The 16,682-nt window shown below is 35.7% G+C and overlaps 1 protein-coding gene across 4 annotated transcripts in view; it reads right to left on the bottom strand.

Annotated features, from left to right (window-relative positions):
* Positions 1-16,682, bottom strand: part of LOC113703218 (uncharacterized) — a 29,432-nt gene extending 12,750 nt beyond the window's left edge. For 3 of the 4 annotated variants that reach the window (XR_011819839.1, XM_027224512.2, XM_027224513.2), the window contains exons 1-14: positions 16,374-16,682; positions 7,511-7,591; positions 7,139-7,276; positions 4,953-5,063; positions 4,744-4,794; positions 4,536-4,636; positions 3,758-3,851; positions 3,551-3,682; positions 2,723-2,974; positions 2,546-2,624; positions 2,229-2,317; positions 2,056-2,139; positions 1,428-1,502; positions 1,296-1,343 (exon numbers count right to left, since the gene is read on the bottom strand). Coding sequence is in view for 3 of the 4 variants with exons in the window: in XM_027224512.2 (XP_027080313.2) it covers positions 1,296-1,343; positions 1,428-1,502; positions 2,056-2,139; positions 2,229-2,317; positions 2,546-2,624; positions 2,723-2,974; positions 3,551-3,682; positions 3,758-3,851; positions 4,536-4,636; positions 4,744-4,794; positions 4,953-5,063; positions 7,139-7,276; positions 7,511-7,591; positions 16,374-16,538 (1,500 nt within the window). In the remaining variant the exon portion in view is untranslated. The remainder of the gene's footprint in view (positions 1-1,295; positions 1,344-1,427; positions 1,503-2,055; positions 2,140-2,228; positions 2,318-2,545; positions 2,625-2,722; positions 2,975-3,550; positions 3,683-3,757; positions 3,852-4,535; positions 4,637-4,743; positions 4,795-4,952; positions 5,064-7,138; positions 7,277-7,510; positions 7,592-16,373) is intronic. The other variant, XM_027224514.2, reaches the window with a different exon arrangement.

Here is a 16,682-nt window from a genome sequence, read left to right as displayed (position 1 = left end):
TGTCTAACAAAGACACAGAAGAAACGGTCATCCTTTTCGTTTAACTTGATAAGCGTACCAGCATGTACCAACATGGCATTACAAATGTAGAATTTTTTAGCAATTATGCAGAACAAAAATCCTTAGTGTAGAAATTTGTTGTATATTTAGTCTCCATATCAGTACTTGTATCTTAAAAGGGAATTCATAATGTGCAAGACTAGCAGAAAAACAAATTACCATCACATGCATCTTAAACAGATCATTCTCTGGTTAAGCATTTTACTGTATTCCACAAAGCAAAAATTAGGAAAATGCAATCCATTAACATATGCCAAAGAAACCTAATATCAGACCAGAAGACAATTGACTAATTAATGGTAGATAAAAGAATAATGCTGAAAATCTAGGGTAGGGGGTTTGCCATGGATTGAAAAACATGTGAGGCCGCAAGGACCTATCGATTTTTGGAAGATATTGTGCATGAATCAGGTATATCATGGTAAATTCTTCAGAAAATTTTCTCATCCACAATGGAATGTGACAAGTACTAAAGTATTCAATAAGCAAAGAAAATTCTTCATTATTTCCCCTACAATTTAAGTAATATATAAAAATAAAAAGTGTTGATGGCCAAAAACTCAATGAAGCAATTGTGTTGCCGCTCTCATGACTAATATCCAATACGCAAATAGAATTTAAGGAATATATAAAAAATAAAAAGTATTGATGGATAAAAACTCAATGAAGCAATTGTGTTGCCGCTCTCATGACTAATATCCAATACGCAAATATAAAAAATAAAAAGTGTTGATGGCCAAAACCTGAATGAAGCAATAGTGTTGCCACTCTCATGACTAATATCCAATACGCAAATATAAAAAATAAATAGTGTTGATGGCCAAAAAATAAATGAAGCAATAGTGTTGCCACTCTCACGACTACTATTCAATATGCAAACCATAGTATAAATGATCAAATGTGCAGGACAAAATGTGACTGCACACTATCATAATGATAGAAAATAAACCATTTACACTGAAACAGAACTATCAAAACAGTCAGAACGTTTTGGAGTATTCGTGCATGAACACACGACATGAATTTCCATGTGTTACAGCACTATATATGCATGTTAGTACATAGAGAAGGAATCAGCATGGTTCTAAATTTATAATGCAAGTTGATAATAAAGTTCAAAAATGTAAAGACAGCTCTACTCTTATCTGATTCTTATAATCATACTAATCAGTAATTCTAACTAAAAATTATTTTCTAGCTACTAAAATTATTGATAACTCAGCACTGCCATATACCTGTAATTCGGTGAAAAGGTCTTCCACAAGCTCCACAGCTAAGTCAATCTGCATTAGAACCAAACTATCACTTCAGAGATTTCACTAAGAGACCAAAAAATAATGGATGCAATGGATCAATGCATATCTTACCTTCGCAACCACTTGAGCCATCCATGGTGCTAGCACACAAGAGCAGAGATCAATAAGGACACATGCTGCCTTAGCCTGTAGGAAAAAATGACACCAAAATGCTTTAATTTCTGGAAAGTAATGAATCTGTTGACCAGCAAAGCTAAGATGTACATGGCAAAGTAGTTCTAGCTCCAAGGAACAATAGTGATATTGTTTACAATTGCATATATCATGCATTTTAATCTTTCTTCCCTCACGTTTACATGGAAAAAAGTATCACAAACTACTTATGCTTGTTTACAGCAAACGTCTTCAAATAATTGAGATTGCCAAGAACAACAAAGACCTAAATCTACATATTACACGAAAATCTTATGCAATTCACTCTCCAAGAATTATAAATGGATATAACATTCTACTCTGATATGCTCTATGGGCTACTTCCAGATTAATAAAAATAAGATCTAGGCTTTTGGATGCTCAGGCCCACAACATGTTTAATTAATAAATGGATGTATTGATGTGCGTATGGGTGCATGAGACAAACAAGAGGCTTCGAAGATGAACCCATATTCTCAAGCAAAAAGTGCATCATCACCTCCAAAACTAAAATTTAGATGAGAAAAGAAACAGGAGAAAGACAAACATGTGAAGGGGAAAATGATGCCAAGTAGCCTGCACAAGCACGAAGAAGAGGACGATAAACTGATGAAGATGACATTGCCACAACCTGCAATTTTTTTTACACAAAGCCAAGAAGGTTCTTTCATAGGGCAAAAGAATAGAAAAATCATATCAATATCAAAACCACCATAATACCTCTGACAGGGCACGTTGCACAAAAGGTTGTTTCCATTGTGAGAAGGAATCATCTATTTGATCTGGACCATTGACAATTGGACGAAGTGCTACAGAAGAAATATAAATTTATGTTAATAAAAAATGTCCAAAACTCTCCAACAAAAAATTGAAAGACTATTTAGATAGCACAAAATAGTGACATTCTTGAAATTGTGGGAAGAATTATAGAATAAGGATATGCACTTGAAAAAATTTTCACTATCAATTGGCATTGCTGCTAATCTCATGCATTTGTTATCCACACTCAGACAGATCCAAAATATGAGGTCTAAAACCTGGAAGCAGTGCTTGTACTAGAGGTAGTGCCAACCAAAAGTCCGAAATGCTATCCGCCAATTTGCTGCAGAGACGAGGCTGTGAGACACCAAATTTAAGTATTAATTGACGCCCAAAATAGGAGGCATTTAGCAGTAAATAGTATTGGTTACATATGACAGGGTGTTGCAATCTACCTGGGAGGCACAAGCATACAGTAGGTGCAACAGTCCTTCTTCCACTGTTGCAATATCCAAGATATTCAAATAGTTAGGCTCAGGATTACAATCTGGTGGGATTATTTCTTCTCCGAACAAGGTCGAGTAATCAACAAAAGAGAGAGGCCCATGAGTTTCAGATTTAGATGCTTCATCAGAGGCTATATCAGAGGCAGCACTAGGACCTTCTTGCTCTGCAGGATCTGTCAACTTCAACAGAATTTGAGATGCCTGAAATAGAGCATGAGAAAGGCCATCAGGATGAAAATTTAGGCCATTCAAAAGAGCATACAACTTTCCAAAATAAATCCCTTAGGTCATGAGTGTCAGCTTATTTGCATAAAAGCCTTGCTAAACCATACAAGTGAAGAAGTACAAGACATCGAGGGAGGAGACAAAAAAATTGGGGGAGCAAGTAGTGGAGCATTGTTTCATTTTGCATGTTGACTTCTAGATTCCTAGTCATGTTTCATTGAGTTAATCATCTTCCTTTGCAAAGCCATCACACGAGGCCTCCAAAACAGAGCCTTTTTCATCTTACTTTGTTCCAAAACTTACATTTGATTATATGACTTATGGCCCTATGATATCAATATATCATCAGCCTCATATATTTCGTCATACTTGAGAACCATTCAATTTTCATGCAAAGGTCAAAGGGATATTTAAAAGATGCGACTTTAACATATAAAATAACAGACATTTAAAGTTAGACTCCCAAGAGAAGTAACCTAAAATGAAATTCTTTTAGTTTTTCAACACAATGTACTTTTTTTTAACAAAATAAAATGAAGAAAGCATAATTACCATTGCACAAACTTTTCCCAGGTTCTGATCTTTATAAGCTAGCCTCAACAACATGAAGATTGCATCTGGGCGAAAAACCAAGTAACTGGAGGAGGGCAAGGTAGACGCAGATGCACTACGTAATCTCCTTGGCTAAATGGATGATTAAAAAAAAACAGTAAGTCACAATTAAATAAAATTTAAGAGGAAGCAAGAACTCAAAATCACCTCAAAGTTAGAGGAAACAGTGAAGGCCACCGAAACTTGACTATTCTTAGAAGCTTCATAGTCTGAAACATTGCCTGCAACCTTAGCAGCTTCCCTGCAAAAGTTGGAAAAAAGTTGCAAGGAAACATCGCTTCCTGAAGTTAAATCCCCACAACTCTACTTTTCAGTATGCAAAGAATCACTCAAAACAAAGGCCAATCATACAATCATCATCAAAATCTCATCCCTGGATGCACTCAAGCCAACAAACTTTCGCTCCCCTTTCTCTAAAGGAAATGATATCTGGAACAATTAACTCTAATTCAAAAAAAATTTTAAATTTCTATAGAGAGTCAAAAAGAAGGATAAGCAGCTCCTCCTTTTAGTTGAAAGGCAAAATAAAGGCATGTGACAAAAATATGAACAGACCGCACTTGATGTATATTAACTTTTCACTTTAAAAACAAATCAATATTCAGCAAAATAGGTCTATTTTTGAAAAGGATAATTACTAATTCCAAACGTGTGCAAGAAGATATAAATACATATCCAGGTTGACATACAGATATATGTGCATACGTTGATGTATGTGACACCGTGACTATACACACAACACAGACACGAAGGAAGAGATATACATATACATGTGTGTATGCAATGATGCGTGCAGCGTGCCCATAAATGTACTCATGTTCATGTGATTTATCTGTGTGGGGGGAGAGAGAGAGAGAGAGAGGAAAGCAGCTGATTTGAATGTCATCACAAAATTTTTAAAAACATGGAAAGCAACTCTACCGACCTTTCATTTACAACACGTAGGATTGGATAAAATGGACCAACGAGCATAGCAAGAAACCTTAAAGTAGGTTCGGCAGCTTCTGAAAAGCCATTAAGATCCACCTGCATGCAATCAAATGGCATTCTGAACACAAATGAAGAACTTTGGATGGAAGATCATGCTTATGAAACTTTAGATGTCTAAGATTTACAAATTCAGAAAATTGTACCTCTAGCTGAGGAAGGAAGGTCACCAATCGGCTAGTCATCCCCTGAAGCAACTACAAGGAAAAAGTTTAGAAAGCAACAAGAATTAATGATACATATGTACATCTGTAAGTACATATGCAACTGTTTTGCATGCAATTATATATTACAAAATCATGAACAAGATCAAGATTCATGCTCACTTTAAGTTATGTTCGATTAAATGTCTCACCTGGAGATGCATATCATGAGCATCCTGCTTGTGAGACATTATGTGTGGAAGCAGGTAATTAACAATTGGTTGAAACTCTGGTTCAAGACCAGGTATAGAAATCCCAATCAACTGCAGAGAAGACACAGAAAATAGTCAAGTAGTAGAAGCTTAGTCAGCATGCAACCACAAGTATAAAGAGTAAATGGGGATGATAAGATAAAAAAGAGCTGCTGAAAACTTCATTTACTTGGAGGTAAAGCTAAAAGTAGGAATTAAGTGGTGTGACAACAAAAAATGCATCCAACCGAGGTTGCAAAAAGCTTGCAAATTCATATAATGGAAGGAGCCAATTTTTGTTTAGTTCCATGATAAAAGACAGACTACTATACAAATTATATCCATGGCCAGAGACATTAAGAAGCACCAAAGAACTTCATATGAAAAGAAAAAAAACAGGATTTTGCATCTTCAATGAATTTTTTTTTATAAGCATTGATTTGGTTTAACGTTCTAAGCATAGCACTTTAACCATTGACTTTATCATATGCAATAAATTAATCCTAAATAACAATCTTACATTGTAAGGGAACTGGAACTACAGCTTTTCAACAATGATACAGGTAGCCAAACAGATTTCCAACAGTTACAAATCAATACAGTAAGATACCCTATTTAACATTAAAAATAACAACAAAATACAAGGCACAGTTTAAAAAGAATAAACCACCAAAACCATCAGTACAATACAATCAATTGCATGTTAAAGATGGCCAACACCTATGGCTGAAATATTGCTTGCAATTTTCCATCTAATACTCAGTTTTAAAACTTCAAGATTACTCGACCTTTTTCTGCTATGATCATAAGATACCTTTTTGAAGTTCCTTCGTGTAACATGCAGCTAGTGGAAATGGATGAAGCTTTTCTGGTCATTACACAAACTTAGCAATTCTGTGTAATACCCAGGGAACATTAATCTTACCAAACAAGCTCATGAATTAATTGGATGCAAATCAAACACCAGCCACATAAACGAGATTTGCACAAAATTGATTGACTTTCCCTGATGAAACAACAAAATTCTTAATTTTTTTTGTGTTGGGGGGGGGGGGGGGGGGGGGGGGGGGGGGAGCAGGGAGGGGGGAGGACACAATTAACCTTCCATGAAATTAGGCATCCTTCGCTTGATCATATGGGTAGCAATTGAAGAGAACCCAATTCTTATAGAAATATGCACCCAACTTGATGCACACAGAAAGCTAAAAAGATTGTGCCACTCAAAATCCCAGTAATCCATTCACCATAAGTTTTTGGCCCAAACGTCATGAAAGGTGTTAATAATCTAGAGCAATTGAGAAAGGTATATCTGGCTGGCACCAGGAAACAATGGAAAATATTTTGTTTCTGTTTGTTTTTTCCTACAAGACAAGTAAACTACAAAACCTTAAGCACAGCCCAAAATAAGCCAAGAGAAAAGGAAACTACAATTATTACACTACACTGATTGATTGAAACCAATCAAGGGCCCATGTACAAGAACTCAAAAACTATGGATCATGAGGAATGCACATCCTAACCTGCAAGTAAAGATGCTCTTTCCATTATTTAAAAAAAAAAAAATTCCACTTTTCTTATAACCGCATGCAACAGCTCCAAGGCAGCAACGTAGACAAACCCATTAGAATAAGTTAATTTAAGCTATTTTATAAGCTTCAAGTAGTTTTAAGGCGTTGGGGTTTACTTATTTAAGCTATTTTATAAGCTTCAAGTAGTTTTAAGGTGTTGGGGTTTACTTATCACCTATTTTAAAATTATTTGAGCTCAAAAGAAAATATCTGGAGATGCTTTCAGAAGCTATTTTAAAATAGCCAGATAAGGAAAAATAACCTTCTCTTAAAACAGATTCTTCAGGAAAAAAATTCTGAATCAGCTAAAGAAACAGGTAAAATCCTTAAACTCTTTCTACTATTTGACTTAAAAATGATATATATAAACATGGGGAACTGTAAAAAAGACGAATCCTCAAATGTAACACTGCTCAAGCAATCAATTAAAAGCTCAAAAACGCTGTAATAAGAAAGGAACAAAAGCAGAGAAATGCAAAGAAAAGCAATTGACAAATAAATATGCACGATCAATATATATATATATATGTGTGTGTGTGTGTGTGTGTATGTATGTATATGTATAAACCCAAATCTGACCTGAATGAAAAATATAGCAATCGGGTTTCCCCGCAAACAAGATATTCGAACAAAGCGACAGGGACTGTAGTTCATTGGGTAAACGATGTCTCGCCGAGGTGCTTCACAGCGGGGTCGAACTTTTAGAAATGTCTCTGGCTATGAAGAAAAATTCATAAGACTCCAATTGCAATTCAGGAAGGAAAGAAAATTGTATTTCTGAATCAAAAGTTTAAAGGGGTTTCTGTAGCCACCAAAGAGAGGCAATAGAAGTCTTGTAAAAACAGCCACTATCAAGTACACAAATAACCATTAAATTACTTTCTTTGCTGGATTTGAAATTTAATTCAATTATTCAATCAATTCATAGGTGAAAGCGTATAATTAACCAACCTTGTATCGCAAGCCCACTGAAATTTCCCATTCCAACACGGATTTATTGTACATCCGTACATGTGAAAGTAGGCATGGTTCCTGCAATAAAGGCAACATCAGAAAACAAAAGATGACATCTAAATGGGGATCCCTTTAGGCAATCAACAAGTGCAACCACTGGAATAAATGAAAGGAATTACTTTCATTCAAGGTATAATAACATCCTGAAGATGCAAAATCATTCATACAATCATCACCAGATGACTATAAACCATCTCAAGCCATTTATCAAAAGTCATGTTAGGACTTATCCATATCTCACAGTGTATTCAATCTAGTGAAATATGAATTTTTGCATCAATAATATTTTGCTCAATCAGCATTTACTACAAAATAACTGCTAAAGGGAAGTGCACACCATTTACAGCAGATACGCTCATGCATCAAGCAATTAATTGGAAAGCAAATTAGTTTTTCTAACACAAAGGGGGGGGAAAATTCCTGGAGCACCTCAACTGTAGAGTTTTTAGCATGATATATGAATTTTTGCATCAATAATATTTTGCTCAATCAGCATTTACTACAAAATAACTGCTAAAGGGGAGCGCACACCATTTACAGCAGATACGCTCATGCATCAAGCAATTAATTGGAAAGCAAATTAGTTTTTCTAACACAAAGGGGGGGAAAAATTCCTGGAGCACCTCAACTGTAGAGTTTTTAGCATGATATTCTCCTTTCTCTTTCTTTTCATCTTTTTCCACATCCTCCTACTCCACTGATACACATGCACCCTTCACTTGGCAATGTCTAGAAATGGTTGACATGCTTGTTTTTTCAGAGCTACTTCAAATCAATCTTTTCTGTCACTAGTTTAAAAACAGCTATGGCACACCTCTGTAGTAGGAATTGCATCAGCCACAATATTTGTTACAATAGTTAAGATACCTTGCTTCCATTCAATGGAAGATCTACATCAGGGGCATATGCACGGAAAATTATATTGCTATCCACAAAATCTTAAAACAATTTAATTTATTTCCCCCATTAAGTTGTTGAGAAGTAAACATATACATATGACTGAACTTGTAATTTGATGGAAATGGAGCATCAAAGAATCCAAAAAAGCCTCTTGCTTCTGCCATAAAGTTCTCTTAAAACTTCTTGTTTTTGCACTCCATTGGTGTGGAAACATATATATATATGACTGAACTTGTAATTTGATGGAAATGGAACATCTAAGAATCCAATAAGCCTCTTGCTTCTACAATAAAGTAATCTTAAAACTTGTTTTTGCACTCCATTGCAGTGGAATTTTTTTTTGTTAAACTCCATTGTTGTGGACTTATTTTAAATTTTTAAAAAAAAAGTATTATTATCTTAGTATGCCTATAACTTCAAAGGAGATTGTCAACTGGTATTTTGGAAGGAAAACATCTAGTCACAGTATTATGAGTGACCAACTAGTATTTATAGGAGTACAAACCTAACAAACTATTTACAAGAATACCCTTACTAATTTATTATCTACAAGAATACTTATATTCTCTTGACACTCCCCCTCAAGTTGGAGCATATATATCATAAGCACCCAACTTGTTACAAATGTATTTCACCCTAGAACCCCCTAAACTCTTGGTAAACACATCAGCCAATTGATCTACAGACGGTACATGAGATGTCTTGATGACCCCGTCAAGCAATTTCTCTCGAATGAAATGACAATCAACTTCAATATGTTTTGTCCTTTCATGAAACACTGGATTAGACGCAATATGAACAGCCGCCTGATTATCACACACTAAATTCATAGGCTGTTTATGCTCAAACCCAAGTTCCAGTAATATGCTCTTCAACCAAACCAACTCACACACAGTGTGAGCCATAGCGCGGTATTCAGATTCTGCACTTGATCTGGATACAACTGTTTGCTTCTTACTCTTCCACGACACTAAATTACCACCAACAAACACACAATATCCTGTAGTCGATCTTCGATCTGAGGCAGAACCAGCCCAATCTGCATCACTATATCCTTCAATATCAGTGTGTCCATGATTTTGATACAGCAACCCTTTTCCAGGAGCACTCTTAAGATATCTGAGAATCCGTATAACAGCATCCCAATGACTAGTACGAGGGGTATCAAGAAATTGACTCACAACACTCACTGCAAACGAAATGTCAGGTCTCGTTACAGTGAGATAATTTAATTTACCCACAAGTCTTCGATATTGCTTAGGATCATCAAGTAATGCACCTTGATCTCCTGCTAATTTCACATTTGGATCCATAGGAGTATCCACAGGTCAGCAACCTAACATCCCAACTTCACTCAACATATCGAGTACATATTTTCTTTGACATAAATAAATCCCATATTTAGACCGAGCTACCTCAATACCCAGAAAATACTGTAGATGACCTAAATCCTTTGTCTGAAAGTTTGCCTGCAGATTGGATTTAAGTTTCTGAATCCCCACAACATCATCACCTGTAATCACAATGTCATCCACATAAACAACTAATAAAATTTTACCAGCATTAGAATGCCGATAAAATACAGAGTGATCTACTCCACATCTTGTCAGACCGAACTCCATGACAACACTACTAAACCGGCCAAACCAAGCCCTCGGAGACTGTTTCAATCCATATAAGGATTTTTTCAAACGACAAACCAACCGCGGATTCTCCCCCTGAACAACAAATCCAGGAGGTTGTTCCATATATACCTCTTCTTTCAAATCTCCATGCAGAAATGCATTTTTCACATCCAACTGATGCAATGGCCAATTATAAGTGGCTGCCAAAGAGATAAGAAGACGAACAGAGGTAATCTTTGCAACAGGAGAAAAAGTTTCTAAGTAATCTACTCCATACACCTGAGTAAATCCTCTAGCTACCAGCCGAGCCTTCAATCTATCAATAGAACCATTAGGCTGCACTTTTATAGTGTACACCCATTTACAACCAACAACAGGCTTACCTGAAGGACGAGGGACAAGATCCCAAGTACCATTTTGTTCCAAAGCAGACATCTCTTCTTGCATAGCTAATCTCCAACCAGGATGATTAAGAGCATAGGTAATAGACTTAGGAATGGAGATAGAATCAAGGGAAGCAACAAAAGAAGAATATGACATAGAGAGACGAGAATAAGAAACAAAATTAGAAATAGGATGGGAAGTACAATGTCTCTTACCTTTGCGTAAAGCAATGGGAAGATCTAACTCAGAGGAGGGCGTCATACCTGGATTGGAAGATTGAGAATTAATTGGTGAAGTGCGTGGCATATCAGGAACTTTTTCAACCATGGAACGACGAGAGTAAACTTGAAGATGAGGACGAGATAATCGAGCTATGGAATCTGGTGGACTAGATAACTCAGGTAATAAAGGGGAAGGGACTGGTAAAACAGGAGAGGAAAAAGAGGGACACTGGTCTAACTCACAAGACATACTTTGTTTGATAAAATACGGAGTGGATTCAAAGAAAGTAACATCAGCACAAGTAAAAAATCGATTTAAAACTGGACTGTAACATCTATACCCTTTTTGCGCTCGTGCATATCCTAAGAAAATACACTTAATAGCACGAGAATCTAATTTATCCACCCCGGGAGCAAGCTGATGAACAAAGCAGACACATCCAAAAATACGAGGAGGCAATTTAAACACAGGTTCATGAGGAAAAAGAATGGAGTGAGGTAATTGACCTTCAAGAATATTAGATGGCATGCGATTAATTAAATAACATGCAGTTAGAACTGCATCACTCCAAAATTGTTTGGGCACATTCATGTGCAACAACAGTGTTCGAGCAATTTCGATTAAATGTCCAATTTTCCTTTCAGCAACTCCATTCTGTTGTGGAGTGTGAGGACAAGAGGACTGATGAATAATACCAGACTTAGTCATAAAGGTATTAAAAGGAGTGGAAAAATATTCTTTCGCATTATCACTGCGAAGTATACGCACAGGCACACCAAATTGATTCTTTATTTCTGTAACAAATGCACAAAAAATGGAATATAATTCTGAACGATCTTTCATTAAATAAAGCCATGTAACTCTGGAAAAATCATCAACAAAGACTACAAAATATTTAAAACCTAACTTTGAAGTGACTCGACTAGGACCCCAAACATCAGAATGAACTAACAAAAAGGGTTCAGAAACCCGTTTATTGACTTTAGGAGCAAAAGAAACACGATGATGCTTTCCTAACTGACAAGACTCACATTCTAACGAAGATAATTGATTCAAAGTAGGAACCAACTTTTTCAAATTTTGTAAAGACGGATGACCTAAACGACAGTGAATTTCAAGAGGAGAAACAGTAGCAGGACATGCTATCGGACCATTAAAGTTGAGAAAGTAAAGACCATTATGCTCATGCCCTCCACCAATCGTCCTCTTTGTCTTCAAATCCTGAATGACAACGGAATCAGGAGAAAAAGTAACTGTACACTGTAGAAATTTAGTGAGCTTACTAACAGACATTAGATTAAATGGTAAATTGGGTACGTAAAGAACAGAAGACAGCGGAAGTGATGGATTAATTTCTACAGTGCCTAGTCCTTTAACTTTAGTGGTAGATCCATCAGCTAAAGTAACATGAGGAAAGGGAGTAGACTCTTGAAAATTAGAAAAAATTTTAGAGGTACCTGACATATGATCAGTAGCCCCGGAGTCAATAATCCATGAGTCATTACCTTTTTGTGCTAAAGAAGCAGAGGGAAGAGATGCGTGACTTGTAGTTTGGTACTGTAAGAATTTAACATAATCTTCCTCGGATATAATAACAGTTTTCTGGGACCTATGTGCTGAAGAACTTGATTTAACTTGATCAGTGGTAACCCCATTAGCAAAACTTTCAACCATAGCGAATAGCACTTCAAACAAAACAGCAATCAAAATTCGCTATAAACAGTGCGCCGTGAACAGTGCGCGTGAATAGTACCGGGGTGAACAGTATCGCGTGAACAGTACCGCGTGAACAGTGCGCGATGAACAGTATCGCGTCAAGACTTTTGCTAGATGTTTAACCCTAACCCTAGGACTTTTGCTCTGATACCATGTCAACTGGTATTTTGGAAGGAAAACATCTAGTCACAGTATTATGAGTGACCAACTAGTATTTATAGGAGTACAAACCTAACAAACTATTTACAAGAATACCCTTACTAATTTATTATCTACAAGAATACTTATATTCTCTTGACAGAGATATATCACTTCTACTTGTTATTTGAATATTGTCATTATGTCTTACTTCTAAAAAACAAAAATAAATAATTAATATTGTTATTGCCCCTACTTCAAATCATTCTTGGCTCTACCACTAATTTCATATCAAATGAAAAGATGCTCATGATTGTAGTGGACACTTTTTTCGTCCCTTCTGAGAAGAAAGGACACATAATTGTATCAACAGCATTGATGATCTCAGTTAAGTATATTTCTTGAGTGTCTGTCTGCCAGATAAGGCAAATTTGTTAGGAGCAAATTATCTTGATAGCCATTAAATTTTTCGAATAATCGAGTTTTGACCATTCAACTATTAATAGCATGTTTTTACCCACTAAACTATTAAAAGTATAAATTTTGGGCCATTCTATCTGATTTTCCCGTTAACTCTATCAAATCTAACAATTAATAGTATGTCTCGTAAATCATGCAGACCCTTTGATCTAACAGAGTTAACAGTGAAATCAGACGGAATGACCCAAAATTTACACTTTTGATAGTTTAATGGGTAAAGACGTACTACTAATAATTGAGTGGCCAAATCTTGACTGTTGAAAAAGTTTAGTGACTACCTGGATAATTTGCTCATTTGTTAGAGTGGGGTCATTATTGGAAACAAAAGGTAAAATGACTGATCTTTTAGGTGACAAGTATTAGAGGACAATTCAGAAAGGCTAATGAGGCATGGGGAACAGAAAATTGGATATAAAATGTAAAATGACTGATATTTTAGGAGACAAACATTATGAGACAATGTGAAAAAAACAAATGAAATAACCAACCTTAAAGGGATATACAAGTAGATAAGGTTATAAAATCATGTAGGACGACTTCAAAGTTCTTAATAAACAGTGTGCCGAAAATTAAAGAAGAGAAGCAGTGATAATAGCAGTCTTTCTAAAGAAAGGAAAAGACTAAAGGCTTGACCAACCTAGTTTCAATCATTAACAAAGAATTTATCAGTACCTGAATAAATGATGGTGGATTTTTTTAAAATTATTTGATATTCATGCAACTAAATTGTGATTGGAAGAATTCTATTTTAATGTGCTAGGTCAGAATTTCTTTTGGGTTGTTCAAAAGGGCAGGATTGCCGGACTTTTAACAATCAATCTGTGCGTGCAGAGTTACTGTAGAATAGAATCAACTTCTGTATTTGCCATAGGCATTAGCAAATGTGATTTTTGAAATATCTCGCTAACATATTTGTAGAACCATGGCAAGCAATACGCGTACTAACTTTTGGCTTGTATTTTAGTAATTTCTGATCCTCCCATTTTCATCTCTTCTCCAAATCAATTGAATTTCCTCTTTTAAAGAATAATGAGTTAAATACTTAAATAATAAGAACAGTTTCACAATCCCAAGTCTCTGTTAAGCAAGACAAAGTAAATCTATTTGTAAGTTATAGCTTTACCATGAACTTCAACAGTTTCTCAAAAGATTCAAAACAGAAGGATAAACATCTTCAACTTTTTCCGGTCAAGTAATATTTTCAACCAAGTAAATCAACAACTAAACCATTATTGTAAAATCAATACAATCATACAAATCTCTTCCTTAATTTCCCTCCAGTACCAGAGATAATGACAATATTAAGGCATAACAGACCACGTAGAAAAACTTGATTGATACAACTTGGAATTTACGTTGAAGTGCATCTAGTTAGTTAATCATTTAAATAAATAAAAAAGGTATAGTCTGCAGGAAGGAAGCACTAGTTCCAAGTTTTAATTACTTAAACTCCGAATTTTTAGCGCAGCAAAAAGAACAAAAAAATCAGCTTTTGGCTGAAACAGATTACAAATAACATTAGGGTTGTCTCAAATTATCGCCTTAAGCTTCACTAGTCACCTGTCATATTGGAAGTATAATAACAAACAAAGGACATTATTCGCAAAGAAGAAATGAAAATCCACCGATTATGGTATTGAGTAGTGTCCTTGCAAATAGGAGATGGAACAACAAAGTAAATAATACCATGACTATTCCTGTCCAGATAGTAGCTTTGACAGCCATGTGCCCATTTATGGTAGCATTTGAATGGTATTTTTAACAACTGATCTGTCCGATGCAGCATACTCGTTACCAGTATTCTAGATGGTGACATTGGGGTCAATTACACTTGTCGCTGGACCTCAAGTGAAAGGCAAATTGCCAGAGGGCATGTGATTTTAGATACTGAGGCAATCTCCAAGGAATGGAAGATGAGTTCCTTGTGCCTTTCGAATTTAAGGCGCCCATCACGACTCATTTCATAATAATTTATATGCATTGAAATTTATCATCATAGTTTTCATAATAAGCCGGCATAAACCTCTTGGAACCAAGCAAACTACTGGTTATAATTCTTCTATTAATACTAATTGACTTGCAAACCTATTCATAAAGATAGAGAAGCTGAGTACTGATGAAATGAAATTAGGTGCTAATGATTAAAAAAGAAAGAAACAGGAATACATGGATAATGTTCTTAAAAAATTGACCATTACACTATTCGTTGGCTCTGTATAAAGAGTTTGAATTTCTCCAAAATAGACAAGCAGTGAGACTTCAAGCTAAATAACAGACAAGTGTCCTCACAAAAATTCTGGCATTTATTAACTTTCATTGTTCTACTTTGCAATATTTCAAGGAAAGCATGCCATCTCTAGTACATAAGTTTACATCATGCAATGATTCAGTATCACCATTGTCACTGCTTGTTCAACTTCTCTCAAGATACTAAACAATGCATACGTAAATAAAAAGAAGCAAAGACGAGTACATCTATTACTTAATTATTCAAATCTCTTAGAGACAAATCCAAGGCAAAAAGAATATTCAGTAAATAAAAAACCAGAAGCAAGATTTTCACCTGATACTACCATATTAGCAGACATACTCTTAAGTTGACAACCGTACATCATTTGCATCAAAAAAAAAAAAAAGACAATCATACACAATCGGCATGATTCAATGCAAAAAGACCAATAACACCTGCAACATGAAAAATACCTTTAAAAATTTTCTGATGATAATCGATGATATTTAACAAATATCAGCATAACACTCAGAAGTTCCATGGGTAGCAAATCAGTTCTTCAAGTTTGAATCCATAAACCCTACAACTCCAGAATCAGGCTTCCTTTGGTCAAGCAATCGACACCAACAAATATGGCAATGTAAGATGATACTGGAAATGCTGATGGGTTACCAATAAACGTTGGTGAGCATGTGGTCATTGTCCAAAATAAATACCTCTAAATTCAGTGCCACCACAACTTTGATACAACATTTATCTTTTCAAATTCTGGGAGCCTTCTCAAAGCTTCAGGGAACTTAATTCGCCATCTTATCCTATTCACTACTAGTTTTCACAGCCTCCATCAACCACCCGCACTCAATCCACTTCTACTTAAACTCCAAAACACGCCCGTCACAATTCAACTCAATCAAAAAAGAGATAACCGCTTTCTAACCCAAAAACCCTAAACTTTCACCAACATTAACTAAATTTCAATCAACTCTACCCTTTACAATCCATCAAACAAGAAACAAAACTAGCAAAAACCCAGTTCAAATTAACTATCTCAAAGCAAGACAACAAACTCAAACCGAAAAATCAGATTAAATAAGTGTATCCTTACATCAAGTTCAAGAAGGATCCATTCCTTGGTGTTGGTCCCCGTGGACCAGTGGTTCCGAAGGTCGGTATCCAAGACATGGCTGGCCTTCTGGGAGGGTGATTCTCGCGAAATAGCCTTTACTTTGAATGGTAAAGGCTTCACTCTTGGCTCCAATTCCACCTCCATTGGTGAGCTTAGTGTGTGTCACTGTGTATTTTATGGCAAAGGGTTATGCATGAGGAGAATTTGGGGGAAACGGGTCGAGTTTGGTCTGAAGATGATCTAAAAAACCCGGATTGATATTGGACTTGAATTTGGGCTGTAAGAAGT

This window comes from Coffea arabica, chromosome 8e (genome assembly GCF_036785885.1).
Source record: "Coffea arabica cultivar ET-39 chromosome 8e, Coffea Arabica ET-39 HiFi, whole genome shotgun sequence".
NCBI classification, from domain to species: domain Eukaryota; kingdom Viridiplantae; phylum Streptophyta; class Magnoliopsida; order Gentianales; family Rubiaceae; genus Coffea; species Coffea arabica.
This window is presented reverse-complemented; position numbering and strand designations above follow the sequence as displayed.